Genomic DNA, 22406 nt, shown 5'->3' with positions numbered 1-22406 from the left:
ATCCCAAGGCTGCCCTGGCACCTGGAGATGCTGATCCTCACCTGCCACACACTGCAGCCCCTGGGGAGCACCAATTGATGGCACTGAAGGCAAATTTCAGCTTTTCAGTGGGGGAACATTGAGTTACTGTGCTGATCCTCACCTGTCACACACTGCAGCCCCTGGGGAGCACCAATTGATGGAACTGAAGGCAAATTTCAGCTTTTCAGAGAGCAGTGAGTTACTGTGCATCTCCCTCTCTGCAATTTCCCCTGTGCAGGGCAGCTCTGGCCAGCTCGGGGTCAGTTGTGTTCAACACTGGCACAAACAAGGAAAAATCTGTTTCCAGTTTCTTCTGTCAGGAAAAGCAATTCCCAAAAATGCAGCTGCTGGGGTATCCCCAGGGTATTACACTGGGAACTGAGCAGCAGAGCAGCAGTGGGACTCAAGGATGCAGAACTGGAACTGGACCTGATGTTGGTGTTTGTGCACTGTGTGTTAAAAACAAAATTATCTCAAAGACGGAAAAAATAAAGCCAAAAAAGACAGGTTTGAACCAGACAAGGTGGCCACGGCAGCGCCCACATCACCCCAGCTGAGAGCAGCTCCTCTCCCACCAACAACAATCACGAGACACATTTCACTTGCAGGCAAAACCTGGCTGCTGTAGTGTAGCTTGGTTTTATTTATGTCCACAAATATTTCAAAAAAATTACAAAATACTCAAATGGAGAGAACACAGAAGTCACGATTTCTGGGTTTCTACTCTGTTTACACTGTGTTATCCCATGGCAAACTACTCATATATACATTAAGCTTCAAGATATATATAAATGTAGCAGTCAGAATGTACACTCTGCTCAACGGTGCAGTGAAACAAGCTCAACCATGACGACATAGAACAAGAGAGACGGTTCAAAAACACTAAAGCAAAATCTTAAAATAAACTTTCGGAACAGAGGAAAAATAAAGAGAGATTTCTTGAAAGGAAATCAAAAGGTCTGGGTTGGTTTTTTTAACAGGGCATCGAACACCGAGATGGCTTCAGAAGCCACTGCAGGTAAAGTTGTAGTTAATCACTGGCTAAAACTGAGGAATTCCAATGCTTAATTGCTGAATGATGTGAACAAAAAAGCTCCCATAAAATTATTAGAATGCTCTTCTGGGAAAAAGAAAAAAATATCAATGAACAGCTTTAGAACAGACAGCAACTTCAGCTGAGAAATAAGGAATACAGAGAGGACCACTGGAGGGAATTAGCTTTTCCTTTTTCTGAAGAACTATGGCTAAAAAACAGCAAGAGAAGAGTCAGAAGAAACGGATCAAGTGGCTGAACTCTCCCAAACTCCCCAATTCCAGAGAGTAAAACAAAAGGAGGGGAGAAACGGAACTGAAATGTGCCTGATGAGACCTTTAAAGCACTAAAACTAAAACTGAGGCAGTCTCTGCTGAGCTGGCCCATCCTCCTGGCTGCTCAGCCCTGAGCAGAAATTATCCCAGCCCCACAAGGAACCCTCTTCACCCCAGCACTGCCACAGCCATGGAGCAGGAGTTCACCTCCCTCCGTTGTGCACTGACCTGGGGGTTCCCAGCCCAGAACACAACCTGTCCCTCCCAACGCCCAGAGTTAACACAGCAGCACTGATCAGACCCCTCAGCACTGCAGACTGGGGCACAGCAAAACGGCAATTTCAGCAGGAAAAGCCCCTGCTCTCCCCTCTACCCTCACCTTCGTGGGCCTAGAGCATTTGAACTGTGGGCTGAGCAGCCGAGGTGGAGGAGCACTGTGCCTGCAGCTGAGTAACTACAACTTTACCCGAGGGGCTCAGGACAGTCCTAGGACACGACCATCACACTGGACAGGCTACAACAGCAGAGAGCACTCGTGAGTGGAGAGAGAGAATGGGGGAGTTGTGCACCAGCAGGAAAAAATGAGCAGCAGGTTCAGATGTCCATTGGTCGCATCGCCCTCTGCTCCAGCAAAGAAAAATTCGGGAAAAAAACTTTAAAAATCTGCCTTGTGAGCAGAGCTGTCTCCTTTAACGCTCTCTGCGTGCTCCTCTCCTCTCCCCATCCTGGTGGAAGCAGCAAGAGGAGCTGCCCTGCAGGACTGTGGGGTGGGAGGCAGTGCCACTGTCCCAGAGCACTCAGTTCCTCGGGGACACTGCAGTGCTGGCAGTTAAGCAGTTTCTGCTTACAAAAAACCCAAACTCAAACAGTCAAAGAGAAAACCAGACTGGTCTTTGCAACACAACTGAATGAAAACCAAGTTGCCAAGTCCACTTTCCTTAAGAACTCGTGCAGCAGGAGGCCAGGAAAAGCACGTCCTCCCCAGGTATGCACTGCATGCACAACTCTGGCTGCACTGGTCTGAGCCATGGAACAGCTAAAAACGAGATTTTTACAACAGATTACTTCTCTGAACTTTCTGCCCAAAGTTAAACCCAATGGAGCTAGGTTAAGTTTCAAATCTCACAGGAAAGAAGTGTTTTATGGCCACACAAAAATGAACCGTTGAAGGTGGCACCCAAAGGGCCAGCGGGGTCCAAGGGACATCTGAGCTGCTGAGAAACCCAACTCAACAAAATCAGCTGCAGAACAGAGAGATGGAACACCAACAAAAACCCCCAAACAACCAAACCAACCGAAAACCAAGAACAGAAACAGTCATTTGCAACATTATCCCTGCAAATCCCTTTAATGCTTATTGTTGATATCAAACCAAATGTCAAGCTTTTACCCATTTGAAATTATTGATAACCCATCATTCCCTTTAACTAAAGGGATAATTATATATATATTTTTTATTAAAAAATCAACTCTGTATTCTGTCAATACCAGGTAGGAATTCACAATTTGTGATGTTACTGAAAATCAAGATAAATGTTTCTGGAGTTTGTTTTGTTTTGTTTCTCCCCTCTACCCAAAAAAAGTTATTTACAGACTTAAAAAGCCATGCTGCAGAACTGAGCTCTCTTTTAAAATTATGAAGATTTCCTACAATGTATTAAAATAAAAGTAGATTTTTTTTTATTATTATAGCACTTGGATTCAGAGCTTGTTATGTCACCTACTTGCAATCCTTGTTTTTTTTTTTAATTACCTATAGATGCATTGAGTGTCCCTTCACGCACAGTGACTTGTGTTGTGAACCTGATTCTAGCACCTACTGAAAACAAACTAGTAAGAAAAGAAAAGAAAAAAAAAAAACCAAGATTGCAGGAAGTTCTCTGAATGTTCCACACAGTCCTGTATTTCCAAGAGGCTTCTGAATACGTTTTCATGCAGGGAGACCCACACCAGTCTTGAGAAATCTTCTCTACAAATGAACACTATGCTGATAAGTCTCTACTTGTTGGGTGGTTGCTTCTGTTTTAAATATATAAAGAAATCTTTATAAGATATTCTTTTCCTTTTGTAGCTCTTCTTGTATGTAAAAATGTTCCACTCCTTCCCAAGGACTGGGGTTTCCATAGCCAGCGTTACAAATAAATAATTTATTACAACTGTTTGTCGCCTTCTTTTTTCAGTCGACTGCAAGAGAAAGAAAACTCATTTTAACACAACAAAGGAGGTGTGAGACACAGGAGACTGCCCTGCCCTCCTGCCACCCCTACAGAGAGCAGGGGCTGCAGGTTTGGAACTCTGAGCACTGTCACAGACATATTTTATGAAAAATCCTTTTGTTAGCATCTTTTCTCCTGAGAAGCTTCAGCTTCCCCATGTTTTGCTGCTTTGGAATGTGATTTGGAGGATTGTTTACCCAGCATGTGAACTTGTTTTTACCTGATGACCAATGACAGCCAGCTGTGTGGGGGCTGTGAGCAGTCACAAGATTTTATTATCATTCCTTCCTTTCTTTTCAAGCCTTCTGATGAAATCCATTTCTTCTTTTAGTATAGTTTTAATATATCATTTTCTTTTAATATAATATATATCATAAATCAGCCTTCTGAAACATGGAGTCAAGATTCTCATCTCTTCCCTTGTTGGGGATGCCTGCAAATTCCACTGAGCACCACCCTGGGCACTGCCCTGGCACAGGGAGCCCCACACCTGGGCATGGGCACCAGTGCCAGCTGTGCAGGTGGGACATGGTTGGGGATTCTGCAGTAGGAGACACTCAGCTACTTTCATGTTGTGTCAGAAACCTGGACCTCACTTCCACGTGCCCAGAGCAGGTCTGAGCACAGCCCTCACCTGTACTTGCATCGGGGCTCAGCGCACAGCAAGAGAGGTGAAAATTCCCAGGGAAAAAGAAGGAATGTGGGGAAATACCACGGAATTCCCAGGTGCCCAGAAGGCCTCCTTGCAGGCTCACCTGTAATAATCTTCCTGACTGGGTAGGTGCCCGCCGTGCATGTGGGGGTGGCCGTGCAGCCACTGCTGCTCCATTGCCAGTCTCTGCAGCTCTGCCGACTGCGCGTGCATGGCCTGCAGCTGGTGGGCTGCTGACATGGGAGGTGGGATGGCACCAGGCAGGTCCCGAGGGTAGGGGGTACCTGGGGACAGGCACCACGTTCACACTCTGCTTTGCTCCTTGTTCACCCCAATGAGTCACCACAACCACCCAAAGCCACAGCTCGCTACCCCCACTGAGACATGTTAAACCCCACAATAAAAAGTAACACTGCAGAACAAAGCCAAGCCCTGCAAAGCACCATAAAATGCTCTCACCAAAGACTGGATGCCGGAGCATTTCATGCTCGTGAGGTGGCTGCCCTAGCAATGGGTTGGGGATGGTCCCAGGCGGGTAGGGAAAACGTGCCAGGTGGGGTCCAGCTGCTAAAGGATCCACCAGGGGATGGACAGGTCCTGCTGAGCCTGAGAGAGAAGGAGAGAAAGAGTTTCCACAGGGGAAAGGAACAGAGAGCCAGAACAATTCCCAGCACCAATGTGGGGTCATTCTACCCTCTGTTCATCCCCACTCTGAGGAGACACAGGGGTTGTAAAGCCTTCATCACCAGTGGAGCAACCGGGAGCAAGAAGCACCCAAGAGCCCCTGACGGTGCTTGAACCTGGCAGAGCACAAAGCCAAATTACTGCTCAAACACACACAGAGAGCCTTGGCAGGGAATTGCCTTGGCTGTGTCTGCAGCAGCCTCTCTGCAGTGGAAGGGACAATTTACAAGCCATGGTTTTGTCCAGAACAAGCACCTGGGGAACATCCAGACTCACCTGCACAGAGGTGCTCCGTGACTGCCTCACCTGGCAGCAGAATCCTTGTACACACACGGCCTGGGTCAGACTTCCTGTGCTGTCAGGGGGTCTGCAAACCTGCCTGCACCTGAGCCCACCTGTGATTTCTGCAGTGAGCCTCAGCAGCTTCAGGAATGCTGATATTCAGCATTCTGACATCTCCTACCTGCAACCCCCCAGCCCTCAAGAACCTCACACTGCCCTGCTGCTTTCCTTGCTCACATTCCCTCCAACTCCAAAAGTGGGCATCCCAGCACATTTAATGGACACTGCTCCAGGGCAAAGGATTCTACATCTGCTTGCACAAACACTGCAATGGTAACCAGACATCAGAACCTGCATTTTAAGTACTCTGATTTTCCCCTCCCCTCCCTTGGCAGCTGCAGCACCTGGTGCCTGTTCTCTCCAGTCTGTCACCAGAAAATGTGAAAACTCCTGCTGAGTGCCTCATCTCCAGGGCTCCAGACCTCTGGAGCAGTAACCACGGATCTTGCTACAGAAATGGGCAAGGCACAGATTCACTTCTGAGACCATTAATTATTACTACTGTAAGGTGCTGCTCTAGGACAGCAGAACTTAAAAAAACCAACCCACAACAAACCAGCAAAGCTTTCACAGTGAGAGTCTGAAGGAAGATCACTGTGGTGTTACCATCACCCTACAAAAAGTAACTGCATTTTAGTTACCACAACCTTCCACAGCACAGAACCACAGCACAAACATGGCAAAAGGGACTTTTGCTGTTTGAGTTCCAGGGTCAGACCCATTCTGAGCTGCTCCCCAGGGAAGTGCCCAGCTGCCGGGGCTCAGGAATTTTACTATTTGAGTTCCAGGGTCAGGCTGGGCTCGTTCTGAGCTGCTCAGAGCTCCAGGGTCACACTGGGCCCATTCTGAGCTGCTCCCCAGGGAAGTGCCCAGCTGCCGGGGCTCACCTTGGTGTAGGGGGTCCTGCTGGTGTAGGTGTAGATGCGAGTGTATGTGCGAGTGCTGGTGGTGGTGGGGGGTGACGTTGAACATCTGCAGCCGCGCCAGGGGGTCGTTGGTGAGCGAGGCCATGCGCTCGGCATGGATGCGCTCGGCCGCCAGCCTGTCCGGGTAGCTCATCTCCGGCCGCAGCTGCGGCCCCGCCAGCGCCAGTCTCTCCCTCTCCAGCGGGTTCAGCCCCGGGTGGAAGGAGGCGAAGGGGTGAGGCCCCGCCGCGGGCGGGATGGTCAGCGCCCCGTGCCTGGCGAAGTGCTCCATGGGGTTGGTGGCCGGGTGCAGCGCGTCCAGCTCTGGGGGCTTCACCTCGAAGCCGGGCTTCATCCTCTCGCGCAGCTCCCGCTCGCGGATCTCGCGCTTGCGGATCTCGCGCTCGCGCAGCTCCCGCTCGCGGATGCCGGGGTCCACGTTGTACAGGCCGGGCATGTGGTAGGCCAGCAGCGGGTCCGTGGGGTTCAGGGGCACGAAGAAGGGGTGGTTGCGGTTGGTCGGGGACATGACGTGGGGCCGCGCGTACTCGCTGAGCGTCCGCAGCGCCGGCGTGTCCGGCCCGATGTACGGGGGCACGGCCGCGATGGTGGTCGGGGGCGGCTCGAAGGAAGGCCTCATGTGGGCCGGCCCGCTGAGCTGCGACTCGCCCAGACGGCCCTCGTGCGAGGAGCTGGACACCTTCTGCTGCACACAGCGGGGAAACAGCCTCAGGTCAGCACAGCTGCCTTGGAGCAGCTCAGCCTCACACACAAACACACCCCTCCCCTCCACCGCCAGCCCTCTCCCAGGAGACAGCACTCGTGTGCCTGCACAGGACACAAAGGCATCCACTGTGTCTGCACTGTGCTCTCCTGCTGCAAGGTAAATGCCAACAATTGGCCGCATTCTGCCCAGCTGCTCTGGCTTCCCACAGACCCAAACCTGGGGCAGAAACTCTCCATTTCCTTTAAGGAGAAGACAGTCCCAGGCAGGTCAGAGGTGCTCAGAGTGGGCTGGATTTCAGTCCATACACACAGCTCCATACTCAGAGAGCCCTGACAGGGTTAAAGTGCTCCTGGGGATCTGCATCCTGCAGCCATCACCCAGGTCAGACCCAGCCACCAATTCCCTCCCCCAGCTCTGAGCCAGAACTGCACCTACCGCAGCTCTTTCCGCTTCTCTCTCACGCTCACGCTCCCGCTCTCTTTCCTTCTCTTTTTCTTTTTCTCTTTCCCTCTCTTCCCTGGCTTTCTGCTCCGCTTCCCTTTTGGCCTTTTCGATGGCCTCTTCTCTCTTCTTGGCCAGTTTGGATCCTGCCAGAGGCATGAAGTACAGGTCTGCCCTGGAGCATGAATTGTAGCCACGGTCCAGGTGCTTATAGAACCTGAAAGGAACAAAACAGAGAAGAGCTCAGCTCTGGGAAAGGTGCAAAGTGTCCAAACTAAAAAATATCATTCTACACTCAGACCAAACACTACAGCTTCCCAGAAAGCCAGGAGAAAATTCACTGTACTCTACTGGTTTTATATATACACAGTGGAGTATAAAGCAGGGAAAGCAGAGCACTGCTGAAAGCTCCTTACCTGGCTGACTGACTGGCATGACTGGGGATGTCCACCACCGTGGGCTCTGGGGATGGGCTCCGCGGTGGAGGTGGAGGGCTCTCCGGCTCCTCAGCCTCATCGGGGACCTCCTCCTTGATCTGGATGGGTGGCAGCGTGCAGGCTGTCACCACGGGCACTGTCCCACTAGAAGCTGCTGACGTGGAGATGGGGGTCTGCAGAGGGATGCCAGGCACGGTGGGCGGCGTGGAGGTGGAGGGGCACGAAGGAGGCGTGATGGAAGGGGGGCCCCCAGGCACAAAGGGGTGCTGAGAGAAGGGGGGCTGCGAGGAAACCTGATGGAGTCCGGAGGGAGGGTGACTGGCAGGAGGAGGAAGGCTCTGGCTCTGGGTCAGAACAGGAGGCTGGGCCTGAGAGGACTGCAGAGGCTGGCTCTGAGGCATCAGCTGCAGGGGAGGAGGGTGCGCCGATGGAGGGTGGTGAGTGGACAGCGAGCTCAGCGGCTTCAGAGCGGGCGGCGGGGGCAAGTTGGAGTTCATGGAGAACGGAGACGGCCCCGAGAGATGGGGAGGGTGCTTGTGGGCCGGGGCAGTGGGGAGCTGCGGGATGGGGGTGGTGGGGGGAGGTTTGATGTGAGGCATGGCCATGGGGGCGGGCGGCAGAGGCTGCTCCCGGGGAGGCTGCGCCGGCTGCAGCGAGGCCGTGCCGGGCAGCACGGGCTGCGCCGCCTGCAGCCCCGAGTGCGAGTGCGACGGGGCCTGCGTCTGGAGGGGCACCTGAGACTGAGCGGGCTGGGCGGGCAGGGAGAAGGGCTGGGCAGGCCCGGGGCCGTGGGGCAGCAGCGGCTGCGCCTGCAGGCGTGCGCGGGGCAGGCTGGGGCTGGCCGAGCAGCGGGGCTGCGCCGGGCGGGCGCGGGCTGGCTCTGGGACACGCTCAGGGGCTGCAGGGGAGGGTGGGGTGACGGGATTCTCTGCGGGTGCAGCGCGGGGGCCTGCTGGATGTGCGAGTGGGGAGCTGGGGAGCAGAGGGCTGGGGCTGGCCCGAGGGCTGCGACTGCGGGCGGCGACGCCTGCGTGGGCGCCGGGCGGCGCTGGACACGGCGGCGCCGGCGCCGGCAGCGGGGCTGGCACCGGCGGCGTGGGAGCTGCAGCCTGGGCAGAGCCGCTCGGGGCCTGCAGCACCTGGGGCTGCGCCTGCAGCACTTGCTGCTGAGCAGAGGAGTCCGAGTCGCTCTCGTTGTCCTGGGGGCTGGGGATGCTGGGGGACGTGCTGCGGTTGTCCTGGTCGATGTCCTTGGGGTCGCTGCTCCCCTCGTCGTTGACGCTGCGGCTGTCAGAGCTCTCACCCTCGCCCTCTCCCTCCGAGGGGGAGTTGGGCCTGCTGATCTCCTGTGGGGAGAGGCAGCAGTGACCACTGAGCCCGGGACACGCACACCAGGGCACTCCAGGTGTGCCACAGGATGGGGTCTGTCACATGGGCTGTGCAGACACAGGTGCAGGTGCCCTTTGAACCTCCCACGGCCCAAACCAGCACAGGAACACAAATACCCAAGGGAAGTGCAAAGACAGCAGAACCAGGATCCCCCCCACAGTGCCCAGGGGCAATAGGAACAAACTGAAATACAGGAGGGATCCTGCTGAACATAGCAAAACTCTTCACTGTGAGGGTGACCAGCAATGGAAAAGATTTCTCTTGTGACAACTCCAGTGGTGGTCTTCTAACTTGTCAGAGAAGACAAAACCCAAATTTAAATTTACCAAAGAAATGGAGGAAAGGAATGGAGAACAATCCACTGTACTCCTATATGGTTGATTTCAATATTAAAACAAAGAAAAAATCCAACTTCTGGACTTACCCCATATCACTCCACTGTTTTCAGCAGGAGGAACACATTATAACATTGGTTGCTTTCCAGCCACAGATAAAGTTACAATTTGCTGTGGCTTAAACTGATTTAATGTTTTTGCTTTGTTACCAGATTTGCGCCCCCTCCCCACCTCAAACCATTCTCCTAAGAGGAAATACTCCTGTGTGGGACTCACTTGAGTTTTGGATTTTTTGGCATTGGACCTGTCAGGTTCTTCCGTGTCAGACGCTGCCTTTTCCCGCTGCCTCTTGGAGTTCTTGAGAGGAGAAGATACCTCTTCTTTTATCTTCTGCCACAAAGGAAACAGAACACAACACTCACCAGTGGTGTAAATGCAAAGTAAGTTGAGTGTAGGCCAGTGCCACTCTTTTTAACACAAATTAAGGAGCAGCAGAACTCAGGAGCTGACATAGTCAGTATTTAAGAGCACTCCAATGCACACCAAACCGGTAGGAAAAAGGCAAAGTTCATAAAGCATTCCTCATATGAAGGGATATTTTAAAGAGAGCTGGGCAGGACCAAGTCCATCAGGAACTCACAGCAGATCAAGTGGCCCAGGTTACCCTTCCAACACAGACCAACACAGTTATTAACTGGTGCAAGACAGAGCCAGAATTTCTGCAGGAGACAGGATAAACCTCCTTCTGCTGCATGAAAGTCTTGCTCTACTCTTGATATTTTGAGAGGAATATTTTTAGATCCCCTCAAATACAGGGCCAAGAGTGAATAGCTATTCTGAGATTACTACCTTCTCCCATGGCCTGGAAAAGCTCTGTGCATCACATAATTACCTAACTTTAAATTCTGCCAAGTTTTCAGTTTTATAATGTGAAAACTTGCTCCATGCTCATTTTGATTTTTTTTTTTGGGTGTAATATTTATTTTTAACTTGCTACTTCTCAATTCACACTGCTCAATGGTAAGCCTTCAGCTTCATGTGGCTTTGTTTCTTTAGAACTCTCTTGGAAAGGCACTCAATTCATTTGAACAGACTCAGCTGTCAGCTTGCTCTGAACAATCAAGCAAATACACCTCCAGAAAACAGTAGCAGAAGCAGACTCAATTACTGAATGTTCATACTCCATTGTAAACACAGATTAAGTACTGCTTACAAAAAATCCCCAAAACTGTCTACTTGTCTTAAATTCAGCATTTCTGATCTGCATTACTCCCCTGAGTTTAATGCTCACATTTGCATCCAAAGTGGAGGGATTACTTTACTGTGAGAGCAGTGAGGTGATGCGGGGCTACTGGAGAGGCTGGATCGCTCCCACCCCTCCCTGGCCAGGCACAAAGCATCTCCAGGCTGCCCCACACTCTGCCATATCCACACTCACAGGGTTTTTGGGTCACGGAGAGATTGCCCAGCCTCCTGTACCTGCTCGAGGGGCCTCAGGTGTGCAGCCCTGGCCAGGAGAGCCCAGGGGAAGGGTTACCCGCCCGAGGCAGCCCAGGTGTGGGGTTACCTTGGTGGATTTCTTGACGGACTCAGCCTTGCTGTCGTTGCTGGAGGTGCTGGCGGCGCTGGGCGAGTTGCGGCCGCTGGAGCGCACGTCCTCGGCGATGGGCGAGGCGCGGCCATCGGGGCTGGCTGCCTGCTTCTTCCTGCCACTGCGTAGGGTCGACATCTGGGGACAACAGCCGGGTCAGCTCAGCACCGAGACACCCCTCAGAGTGCTCTGCCCCGCCAGGGCCACGGGGAGCACAGCCCTGGCACAGCCCGGCACCAAAAACCTGCAGCATTTCCGCACTTCTTCCTTTAAAGCCCAACCGGACTCAAATGTAAAAGGAGGCAAATCCTTAATCTGCCTACTCATAAGCTTTAAGTGCTGATTATTTAATCAGCAAAAGCTGTTAGAAATGGCATTTAGGAAGATGTTCCCATACACAGCACACACACGAGGGGGCCTGAGGCAGGAGAGGACCCCATGTTCCATTAAAAATGCTCCATCTGCTGGCAGCCAAGGTCTAAACCCCCAGTTCCAGCATGCTCCTGCTATGCTTTAGAAAGCATAAAGCTCTATCTGACTACCTACTCTATCAGTAAGGGATCAGTAGAGTACATTTCAATAATTAATGCTGTTTCCCTGCCAGTTTGGCAGTTTTTGGAGGACTGACTACGAAAGCCAACACTCCCCAAGAGTGGAGCCTCACGAGGTATTTACAATCAATGGTCACATCATCCTCTTCAGAAAGACAGAGAGGGGAGGGCAAGGAAAGAAATCCATCTGCTGCTTTCCCTCAGCTAAACCCAAGTCCAAGATAAATCACCCAGAGCTGCTCCCAGGAAGGCTCCTGGTGCCCCACCCGAGTCACAACTCAGAGCACACCAACCACAGAGGCAAAGCAGAGCTCTCTGTAGGGAAGAGGCTTTAACTCCAGTAACATGAGGAGACCACATGAACACCGTCTGATTTTTTCTAACCCCTCCCAAGGGCACACCTCTGACAGGATGCAGCTGGAAGGAGGACATGTACTAGCACAGGATCTGTAATGCACTGTCAATGCCCCCTCATGGTGACAGCCCACTGCCAGTCATGACAGAGAAATAACACAGCCTGCAGGGACATTCCATCCTCCTTTTCCAGAGACAGCTCAGCCTGAGCAAAGCCCCCCCAGCACACACAGGCAGCAGGAGCAGCACAGCCCATGGCAAACCAGGCAGTTCAGGGCTCTGGCTCCTTCTACCCCTGCATTCAGGAGGGTGAGACGCACCGAGCCTCGACTGCGCCGTGTCCTCATGCTATGCTTCCCACTGAGGCCATCATCTTCCTCCTTCACAGGCTTGAACATAAAGGGTGGGGGGTCCACGGGCTTCTCGATGGGCGGCAGCTCCCCGTACTTCTTGAAGTGGATGCGGCAGTCCGTGCACAGCAGGATGTTCTCCCGGCCCCCGTGGTGCCAGTCCTTGGAGGCTTGGGGCAGGGAAAGCAACAGCTCAGCACCCCACAGAGCACCCAGCCCAGCACAAACACAGGGAATTGTTAAAAAAAGCTGCTTTTCTATGGGTAACGGAGTTGGAAAAGGTTCTGGAAAAGTTTGTCCTGTCCCAGCGCACATCCTCAATATTCAATTTTTACAAACTATGGTTGCTTGCTTAAGAAACTACAGCTTTGAGGCACAGAAAGAAACCTTATCTGCTCTACCTGGGAGCTAACAAGCAGCTGTTGTCCTTCAAACCTGTGGTTTCTGCAAGAGAAGTGAGCTCTGAACCTCTAATTTCCTTCCCCATTCTGGGGCTTCCACTTTCAGCTGCAAACTCCCCAGCATCAAACAACCTTCGGGAGCAGCCACAGGAAGGGAGGGGGCTGATGCACAGGAGATTTGGTGCAGCACCAGGAAGTTCTGTGTGTGACAGCCACAGCCCAACAGTGACTCATTAGGTCACAAATTGATTACATAGATTATGGATTATGCAGATTTAGTCCTGTCGAAATGTCTACCTCAGGCTCCTCCTTTGTATTAATTTGCAATGGCAAAGCCTGATTAGCTGTTAGGAACGCTGCATATTTTAGCTGATTCACCCCCACACTGCTGAGAACAGCTGTACCAGCTCAGGAGCTGCTCCTGCTGGCTGGAGCCAGCCCCAGGCAGCAGCAGAGGGGAGCCCCAGCAGGCACTGGCACTGGCACTGGCACGTACTGGTGGTGAAGCAGTGGCGGCAGGCGTAGCCCTTCAGCTCCTGCTCGCTGTCCTCGCTGTCAAAGTCATCTTCACTGGCCGAGCTCAGGTCCACTGAGGGTGGGAGAAAGAGGAAAATGGAAAATAAACACTCAGCAGGATTTTCTGTTTCCTCCTACTTGGCTAAAATAAGCATTGAGTGGAACAGATCGTGACTCCCCACGCCCCACCCTGCCTTGCATGGCCGTTATTTCTGATTTTTCACACTGAGCAAAGGCAGATCTCATCATGCTGCAGGTTAAAGAGGATCCCAGGAATGTGCCAAGGGATACAACTCCTGGAACCTCTGATTCAGCACGTGCCACATTTCCAGGTAAGTTGTCATTCAAATACCATCCATGGAGAGTTCAAGAGGTTGTGTTCCAAACCCACAATTTTCAAGAGAAAAGGCATTTATCTCTAGAATCTGGTCAAATTTGAAATCAAATATTCTATATTTAAAACCTGCAAGATTCTATTAACAGGTCCTGTAGTGGCTTTTCTGGTTTTTATTTTGTTACCCAGCAGTAGAGCTGTTTGTGGGTGGAGGAATCAATGCTTGCATACCATGGACCTCTCTGAAAAACATGTTGAGATCCTTTTGGATGAGAGGCACTAAAGGATAACTAACACCAGCTCTCCTGTCCTTAACACAGGACTCAAAGTTTTAACCTATGGCACACTTACACTGCAAAAATGTCATGTTCTGAAGAAGAAGAGAATATGCAAAGGGTCCCTTTCTTTTGTGGCAAATTAACTGATTCCACATCTATGAGCTCAAAAGCAGCATCTAAACCACTCAAAATACGCAGACATCACAAAAGCTGTATCTTACCTTCTAAACACCTCAGGAGTAAATATTTCCCTTTTGAGAGCACTGCATTTTTCTAGTCCCACCACTATAAATTCACAACGTAACAGGGCTATAATTTGGCACAAGCAGGAAGCCCTCAGGCTTCTTCTGTTCTAATCTTTAATTAGAAGAGAAGTCCTTGATACAGGAACAGTGTTTTTCTAAAGGTTCCAAGAGGATGTTTTGTACACGCAGGTTACAGTTTATGGATTAAAGCTTACAGATTCTCCTGTACTTGCCATCAGCATTTGTCAGCAACTCATTACCCTTCAAATTAACAGAGTTACATTTAATAGCTACCACTGCCCTGATTCCTACATTAATACTTGCAGGTGCTCAAACCCTGACTGCAGAGCTGACCCCAGGCCAGCACTTGCTTTCTTTGGCTAAATGAATTTTGATTCTCATGCTGCAGTCAGGTCCATAAGGATGGGTCCTCCCAGCCACAAGCTCTCACGTGATGGCTATCTTGGATTGAGCTGTGGAGTCCAGATCCTCACTCCTTGTGCACACAGAGACCAGCAGTAACTCCCACCAGTTCAGCAGGGAAAAGCTCCCAGCCCTTTCCTGCCCCCTCACTTGTGCCCAGGACAGAATTCTGTGTCCAACCTGCTCACCACATCCTCCACCTGCCCATGTTCATTTTTACATCTGCCAATCTGCCTTCCACAGCCCCTTTTCTCTGTGAGCAATGTGGGTTTAGGAAGATTTAAACCTTTCCCACATGGACAAAGGTTTCTGTCCCTGTAGGGACCCTGTGCAAGGCAGCAGGCACTGCACTGGGGAACTGCTTTGGGTTGGACACTTCTGCTCCAGGCAAGGCCACTGCTCCTCCAAGACTGCCTGAGACAGTGCTGGCTGCAGCACAGTCTGAGCTCCAGCAGAGGGTAGGGGTCACCCAGAAGGATGGAAGGGACTTATTTCTACAGGCAGGGAGCACTTCCTTCCTTCCTTCCTTCCTTGTGCTTTCCAATCCCCATTACTGTAACAAGCCTGGAGAAAATACAACACAGCACCAAGAAAAAGAGTAGGGAAACCCAACCCCAGGGCAGCATTTCCATCCTCCCAGGATGCTTTCATGTTGAAGGCCTGCACACATCCCTGGCTGATCAAAGGCACCTTCCACGTTCCAGCAGCAAGGTGCAGGAGCAGAGAGGGCGGCTGCCCCAGCTCCATTCCCCGCTGTCCCCGGGAGGTGTGGCACCATTCCCCGGCTGCTCCCTGCCCAGACAGTGCCCAGCTGGGGCTGCACTCACAGAACTCGCTGGAGGGGGGTCTGGAGGGGGTGTTGACGGGCGTGGAGGCCGTGCGGGTTTTGATCCTGCGGAACACGGCCTGGCGCCGGTGCCGCCGGTGCGCGCGCGAGCTCGCCGCCTCGGGGGTCTTCTTCCAGTAGTAATAGAAGGTGATCAGCTCCCCCTGCAAGCACACAACAGCACACAGCACGGGGTTACAGGGACCTGCCAACCTGGCTGCCAGCTCCCCGCCTGCCCCAGCTCGCTGGGATTTTCCCAGGAAGAATCACAACGGATTTCAGCCAGAAAAAAGAACTGTTCAGGTAAGATACACAAAAAAAACCTCTCAATATTTTCTGCCTGCTTTTGCAGAGGAGGAAAATAAGTAAATAAATGCTTTTTCACTCCTCCCCATAGGAAAGGAAAGAGGCTGGGAAGCACCAGGAGCCAGCCTCCACCTGGATGCCTCAGAAGAGGGTGCCCTTGTGTCACTGTCAGCATCCCCTGGCACTGAGCTCTGACAGCCACCCCAAACCCGACAGCCACCCCAAATCTGACAGCCACTCTAGATCTGACAGCCTCCCCAAACCTGACAGCCACTCTAGATCTGACAGCCACCCCAAACCCGACAGCCACCCCAAATCTGACAGCCACTCTAGATCTGACAGCCTCCCCAAACCTGACAGCCACCCCAAACCTGACAGCCTCCCCAAACCTGACAGCCACCCCAAACCTGACAGCCACCCCAAACCCCACAGCCACCCCAAACCTGACAGCCACCCCAAACCCCACAGCCACCCCAAATCTGACAGCCGCTCTAGACCTGACAGCCACCCCAAACCCCACAGCCACCCCAAACCTGCCCCAGTTCCTGCTGTCCACAGACAGAACAGGGCTCAGCCCAAGCACACTCTGCCATTTTGTCAGCCATTGTTCAATACTCTGTGTAAGGAGCTCAAAGTTTGAGTACAAACATGTTCAACAACAAGCCTATAACCGTAACACAACCCCACCACACTAAATCGTGTTTTAATTTGAATATATATACCCACATCTAAATTAATTAAGCAGTTAAAAGAGCACACCTAGAGAAATGAGTGATAATTTCACAGCATAATGAATCTGGCTTGCATTCAGGAAGTGCAGCAGCTGCCACTCAAACCTGGGTTTGCAAGGCTGAACCAAAGAACAGCATGTGGTTTTAATCTCTTTTCTCTTACTTTGAAACCCCATCATTTCCTGGCGACTTGTCTGCCTCTAAGGTAAAAGGTGTTGTTGCTTTCAAGTTGCAAGAGAAAAACGGAGAAGTTCTAACCAGCCCCTTGAAAAAATCAACATCAGAACAAACATACCTGAACTGCCCACAAAAAGGGTTTCTTTGAACTGTGTTTTATGTGATCAAATAACCTCAGCCTGCTGCCTCCGTGGGGAAATCCTGCAGCCCCTGCTCCGGGCAGAGCAGGAGTTAACTCCAATAACGACCCTGCCTGAATCCAAACCCTCCCCAGGGCCCCAAACAAGCAATTACAGCCACAACCAATACCTGCACCACTGAAACACTGCAAAGACAAAGGGAGGATGTTGTTCTAGACATTAACTGCTGACATTTGAGACACTTAAGAATTTTACCAGTGCCTAATTTAAAAATAGAAACCCCAGAAGAAAGAACATGACCACATTCTGGCAACAGGCAGAACAGATCATTTTTAATCTGTGCTGCCACAGACTGGGATGATGCTGCTGATCCTCACCATGGAACTATGTTTGAGTATCATATATTAAAATAACAAATATTCACAGCGATGGCTGGGGAGGAGGAGCAAGTGGGCAAAACCTTACCTACAATTCTTGATTCTGAAGGACTAAAGCCCTACTAAAAATATTAAAAATGTGTTCCTCTGTAGAGGATCTGCAGCTGCCTGGTGATGAGCAAACAATGCTCATGGCAAACTGGGCAGAACAGCAGTTCTGAGCCCAGCACCCTGCTCTGCCCCTGCCTGTTCCCTGCACGTGTTTGCTTTAGAAATGCCATTTCCCTGAGCCCATTAAGTGCGCTCAAAGTCCACCCAGGCCAGCTGTTTGTCCACTTGGGGCTGTGCCTGTGCCAGGAGCCAGGCTGGGCTCTGCAGGGAGGCTTTTGCAATGCTCTGCACAGGCTGAAAGTCTCTTGCAAATGAAACCAGTCGTTTTTTACCTATAAATTCATTTGTATCAAATCTGAGGTGTCAGCACCAAGGAGCAAGTCAGTAAATCCCATGTCTTTATGTCAGTGAATTAATGTGTCCTCTGACACATGGCAACAGCAGAGTGGGAACCAATCTGTTCTCCTCCCATCATAAAATAGGGAATGGGAACCTATTAGAGCTCCATTTACACATTGCAAAGCCATCAGGTCCCGAGGGAAGTTTAACAATTTATACATGCAGATCATAAACCAAAGTTTAAAAAAGAAACTGTGGATATTTATAGAAAATGCCAGCCTCATGACCATAATGCTTTTTCCCCCCGAGACTGGCTCAGAAGTGCAGTCACAACTGGGATAAAGATGAAGTCAAAGTCTATTTATTCAACAACCAGTTTTACCCCAGCTACAACGCACAGATGAAAAGACCAAAGAATGCTCTGTACTTGCAGTTCATGGCCAGAGTGCACAGTGCAGCACTCAGGAAAGGGCTCAGGGAGCAAGAGAGAGTCAGAGGGGGACACACACAGAATGCCAGGTTACACAGGTACCCACGGAAAGAATTCCCTGCAGGATCCCCTGGGCTGCCCAGGGTGCCACTGTGTGCCCAGGGATGAACTGCTGGGGCTCAGCCTGGCAGCATCACCCCCATCCTGCTGCCCAGGGATGAACTGCATGCCCAGGGATGAACTGCTGGGGCTCAGCCTGGCAGCATCACCCCCCTCCTGCTGCCTGCACGGGTGGCACAGGCTGGAGCACAAAGGGCTGAGTCAGGCAAGCTCTGGTTGCCCAAACAGGGAGCAAAAACAGCTTCCAGCCTCACTGCAAGAAGTCAAATGAGCTTTAATCAAACATGCACAGTGCGTGCTGCTGAAAGCCAGGGCACATAAATTCAGGAACAAAAGCTGCTGCAGAAATCAATAGCCTCCTGAAACATTAACACAGGCCAGCATTGATCAAAGGCCCTGGGACAAAAGGCTGCCTTGCAAATTAGCTGCTGCTTTTGCTTGCAAGCAAACACAGAGGCATGAACGCTCTGACATGAATGGCCTGTAATGATCATTTTGTTCCCGGTGATCTCACCTCAGCTCACCACAAGGTCTCGCAGTCAGCACATCCCACATCCCTGAGCTGTGCCAGCCTGGGAGGGCTGGGCAGCTGCTCCAAAGCTCTTTTTGTGGCTCCCAGGCCATCAGCAGGGCCAGCCTGCAAACACAGTGTCCTTGTCCTGCGGGTGCTCTGGGCAGGCTGGCCATGGCTGCAGCACACAGCAGAACCAAGGCAGGGCAATAGCCTGGCTGGCCATGGCTGCAGCACAGCAGAACCAAGGCGAGCAGGCCCCGGCAGGGCAATAGCCTGGCTGGCCATGGCTGCAGCACACAGCAGAACCAAGGCAGGGCAATAGCCTGGCTGGCCATGGCTGCAGCACACAGCAGAACCAAGGCACAGCAGCCTGAGCCACCCCTCTGTCACCCCCAGACTGGCCCAGCTCAGGGGGCAGTGACACCCCTCTAATGAGCTGTAATTTATTCCTTAATTAGGCAGGGTGAAACCTCTAGGGTGACAGTATGTGCCACATCCCTGAAGATGCTGTTAGTGCCCTCCCAAAGCACCTCCAAGGCCCAGCTTTCTCTTTTCCAGCACTGTGGGGAGAAGATTCCTTTCCCTTCCCGGGTTCTGGGCTCCCCTCCTGGTCACTCAGCCTCACCTTCCCTCCATACACCAGCGCCTCTTCTTTCCTGCACACACAGCTCCGTGTTTCCATGTTAACATCTGATTAACTGTCCCCAACACACAGAAAGCAAAATGAGAAGCGTTATTCAGGCTTTTAACGGCACATTTCCCTGACAACACCTACATTCCCAAGTTTCACGAGGCAGAGGGGATTGTGTTCCTCACTAAAAACACCAGCTCAGCTTTCAGCAGCTCTGAAATGCACGCAGAGCTCACGACTCCAGTCTCCTGCCTGCTCCTGCCAAGGCCATCTCACCCCACCTAGTAGGTGCATATAAAAAAGTCACACTTCATCTCCTTTCAGCTCTGCTCTGCAGGTTATTTCTGCCCAGGAAGATGCGGCTCAGATCCCTCCTGCAGGAGCTCACAGCAGGGAGGTTTCTCTGCAGCTCTGAGCTGACACCTGCAGTGCTCCCAGCCCTCACCTGCCCCAGCAGGGACTGTCCTTGCCAGGGGCCACCTCTCCCCTGCCTGTCCCACTCCTGTCACTCTCACCCGGGTGTTGTGCCAGCTCCATCCTTCCCCCAGCACATCACCCCCACCAGAGCAGCCCCTCTGCCTCAGCAAGGCCTGGTTTTCTATTTCTGATCAGCACTTTTCAAATGTAAAACCCACAGCCCGAGCTGTTTGTGTTCAGCCTTGCCTGGCACACCAAGGGTTAGGGCTGGGTGTGCACCCCTGGACAGGAGGGCCCTGACAGCTCCTGTGCAAGCCAATCACACACACACCAACTTCCCTGCAAGGATCTGTTAGGGTATAACACAGCGAGCAAACACAATAATTGCTGTTTAATTTCCCCAGAGCCGAGCTCTGACAGGGAAAAAAAAATCACGGGGGAGGGGAATAGCTTTGCAGTAATGAAAGAGAAAAGGTAAATGACAGCACTCCTCACTGGCTGAAACAGCCATGGCAGAGCACAGGGAACAGACTGGCCAGCTGTGGCCTTAATGAATTCACAATCTTTCTGGAATGCTTCAAGATTTTATTAAGCCAACTCAATTTAGCTAATATTCTTACAAAGTCCTGCAGTAAAAGCAGTCTCCAGTGCTTCCCTAGGATCCCCTGGCACAGGCTGCTCCCAGAATGTGCCCAGGGCAGGAGCAGAACACGGGTTTGGATCACGGCAGAGTGGAACACACTGAGCCTGAGCAGGGTCACAAATAAGCCAGGACATCGCCCTGCACTGTCAGGAGACAGAACTGAAAACATCCATCCCTTCCATCCCACAGCCAGGGCAGGGGGGAACAGCACCCAACCAGGTGTATGTGACACCTGGGGACAGGTGCAGGGCTGGGTTAAAGCCTGGCCTCGATGATCCTGGAGGCTTTTCCAGCCTTAGTGACTCTGTGCCTGGTTCTTCTTATGATCCATGCCCAGGGAGAGAAGAGGTGGAGCTCCTGAACAAGCTGGAGGGCTGCAAAGGGCAGCAGGGCCGGGAGGAGCAGCTGTGAGAGCCCAGGAGCTGCACTTGGCCGTTTCTGCAGTGAGGGGCTCAGCTCCACGCCTCTGCCAGCCACGACAAATAGCTCTGCACATGCTCTAATTAAGCACTAAGTCTCAGCAGCTTGTTCAGCAGCTCTGATTAATGTCCACCTTGGGTGCACAGGAATCCTGCATATTCCAACACATCACTGAGGTTTTAAGAGAGGCTTTTAAAAATCGAGCAATATTTTACTTAATACCACAAAAAACCCCATTAAAAATCGTGGGATGCTCTCTGAGGAATCCCCTGCATGTCTGGGCTCTCTGGCAGATTTCAGAAGTACAAGTTCAGCCATTTTACCTTGCAGCCCCTCTGGCCATTTGTCATCTCCTGGATGGCAGCACAGCCCTGGCTCCGTGGCCCCTGCTGGAACTGCACTCCAGTTTTGGGAGATTGGCTGTCCCCCACTGCCTCCCTGCCCTGCACACAAGAGGTTAAACTCCCCGGGTTCATTCATTTATGTGAAACTCCTGGCAAACAGGCTGAGCAAGTGGCAATCCAAAGAGGAGACAGGTGTGTAACAAACCCAGGCTGACTCCTTGGGTTTTATGCTCTCAATTTACTCCCAGCACAGGAACAGCCACAGAATTTCCTGGGAACCCAGCCGAGGCTCCATCTGCATCTTCTGGATTTCATTTTGTTGTGGAAAAATCCTGCAGTCAGACAGAGCTTTATGCTTTCTAATTGTTTCTGCTAAATGAGCACGGGTACCCTGCTCAGCCCTCACTCACCAGGGCAAGAGGAGCTCCTCTCTCCTACAAATGAGGGTCCTGTTCTGTCTGAAGAGCTGCCACAGGTCCTGAGAGAACTCCTGGGAGTGCCAAAATGAGCTTGGGACCTGAAGATTTCACTCCCAAGTTCCCCAAGCAGTGAAGAGACTAGAATAATTTCACTGTGCACCTAAACACACAGGTGACACTTCTGTAACTGCCCCAGGAGAATCTGTTTGCCCTTCTGAGCTCCTACTAATTGTCCCACAAAATGGGTGACTGATGGAATCACTGCTGGAGGAATGAAATCACTGCTAGAGGAATGAAATCACTGCTAGAGGAATGAAATCACTATTAGAGGAATCACTATCAGAGGAATGAAATCACTATCAGAGGAGAGAGTCAGTGCAGGGGCTGCAGAGTCAGGGGGAAAAAGGAAAGGAGAACATGAGCAGGATGTAAATAAACAATCTCTCCTTCAAAACAAACATTATCTGCAGTAACACAGCAACACTCCAGCACTGTACAGCATCTTCACTTGATGACAAAGTCAATGAAGTTTCACAAATGAAGTCCCAGCACGTCCTTTTGAAGTTTTATGGTGTGGGGAAACAAAGAGACACAAGATTTATAAATTGGCCGAGATCAATCCAGAGTGGGAAGGACAATTGTGCTGATTAACCTCCAGCTCTGTGAGCAGCTCCAGCACTGAGAGCCCCTGAAACTCCCTCAGAATTCCAGCCCAGGCCTGCAGGACAGGCTTATCCATCCTTGGAAAGGCCTGGCCCAGTGCTCAACATTCACTTTCCTTGTGCCCTACACGAGCTGCTCTTTCTGACAGCTGGAATCCCTGCTTTGCTCCTGCCTGCATGGCTTTGGCAAACCACAGAGAAATTGAAATTATCCCCAAAAAACCACCAGTAACTTCTCTGTGTGCCACATCGAACTCGCCATTTCCATGCAGTTCATTTGTTCATCTCTTCCAGTGTTT

General features: G+C 51.6%; 1 protein-coding gene across 1 annotated transcript in view; it reads right to left on the bottom strand.

Moving 5' to 3' along the window:
* Nucleotides 1–559: 559 nt before the first annotated feature.
* RERE (arginine-glutamic acid dipeptide repeats) overlaps nucleotides 560–22406 on the bottom strand; it is a 164803-nt gene continuing 142956 nt past the window's right edge. Inside the window, 13 exon segments of the mRNA XM_030963899.1 lie at nucleotides 560–3513; nucleotides 4301–4481; nucleotides 4657–4803; nucleotides 6111–6831; nucleotides 7291–7513; nucleotides 7713–8580; nucleotides 8583–8778; nucleotides 8780–9079; nucleotides 9734–9847; nucleotides 11025–11186; nucleotides 12274–12473; nucleotides 13201–13293; nucleotides 15328–15490. Coding sequence (XP_030819759.1) covers nucleotides 3480–3513; nucleotides 4301–4481; nucleotides 4657–4803; nucleotides 6111–6831; nucleotides 7291–7513; nucleotides 7713–8580; nucleotides 8583–8778; nucleotides 8780–9079; nucleotides 9734–9847; nucleotides 11025–11186; nucleotides 12274–12473; nucleotides 13201–13293; nucleotides 15328–15490 — 3402 coding nt within the window. The 3' untranslated portion in view covers nucleotides 560–3479.

The sequence above is a fragment of the Camarhynchus parvulus genome, chromosome 21, assembly GCF_901933205.1.
Source record: "Camarhynchus parvulus chromosome 21, STF_HiC, whole genome shotgun sequence".
Taxonomy (NCBI): domain Eukaryota; kingdom Metazoa; phylum Chordata; class Aves; order Passeriformes; family Thraupidae; genus Camarhynchus; species Camarhynchus parvulus.
The sequence above is the reverse complement of the archived record's forward strand: the minus strand, read 5'-3'. Positions and strand labels throughout refer to the sequence as shown.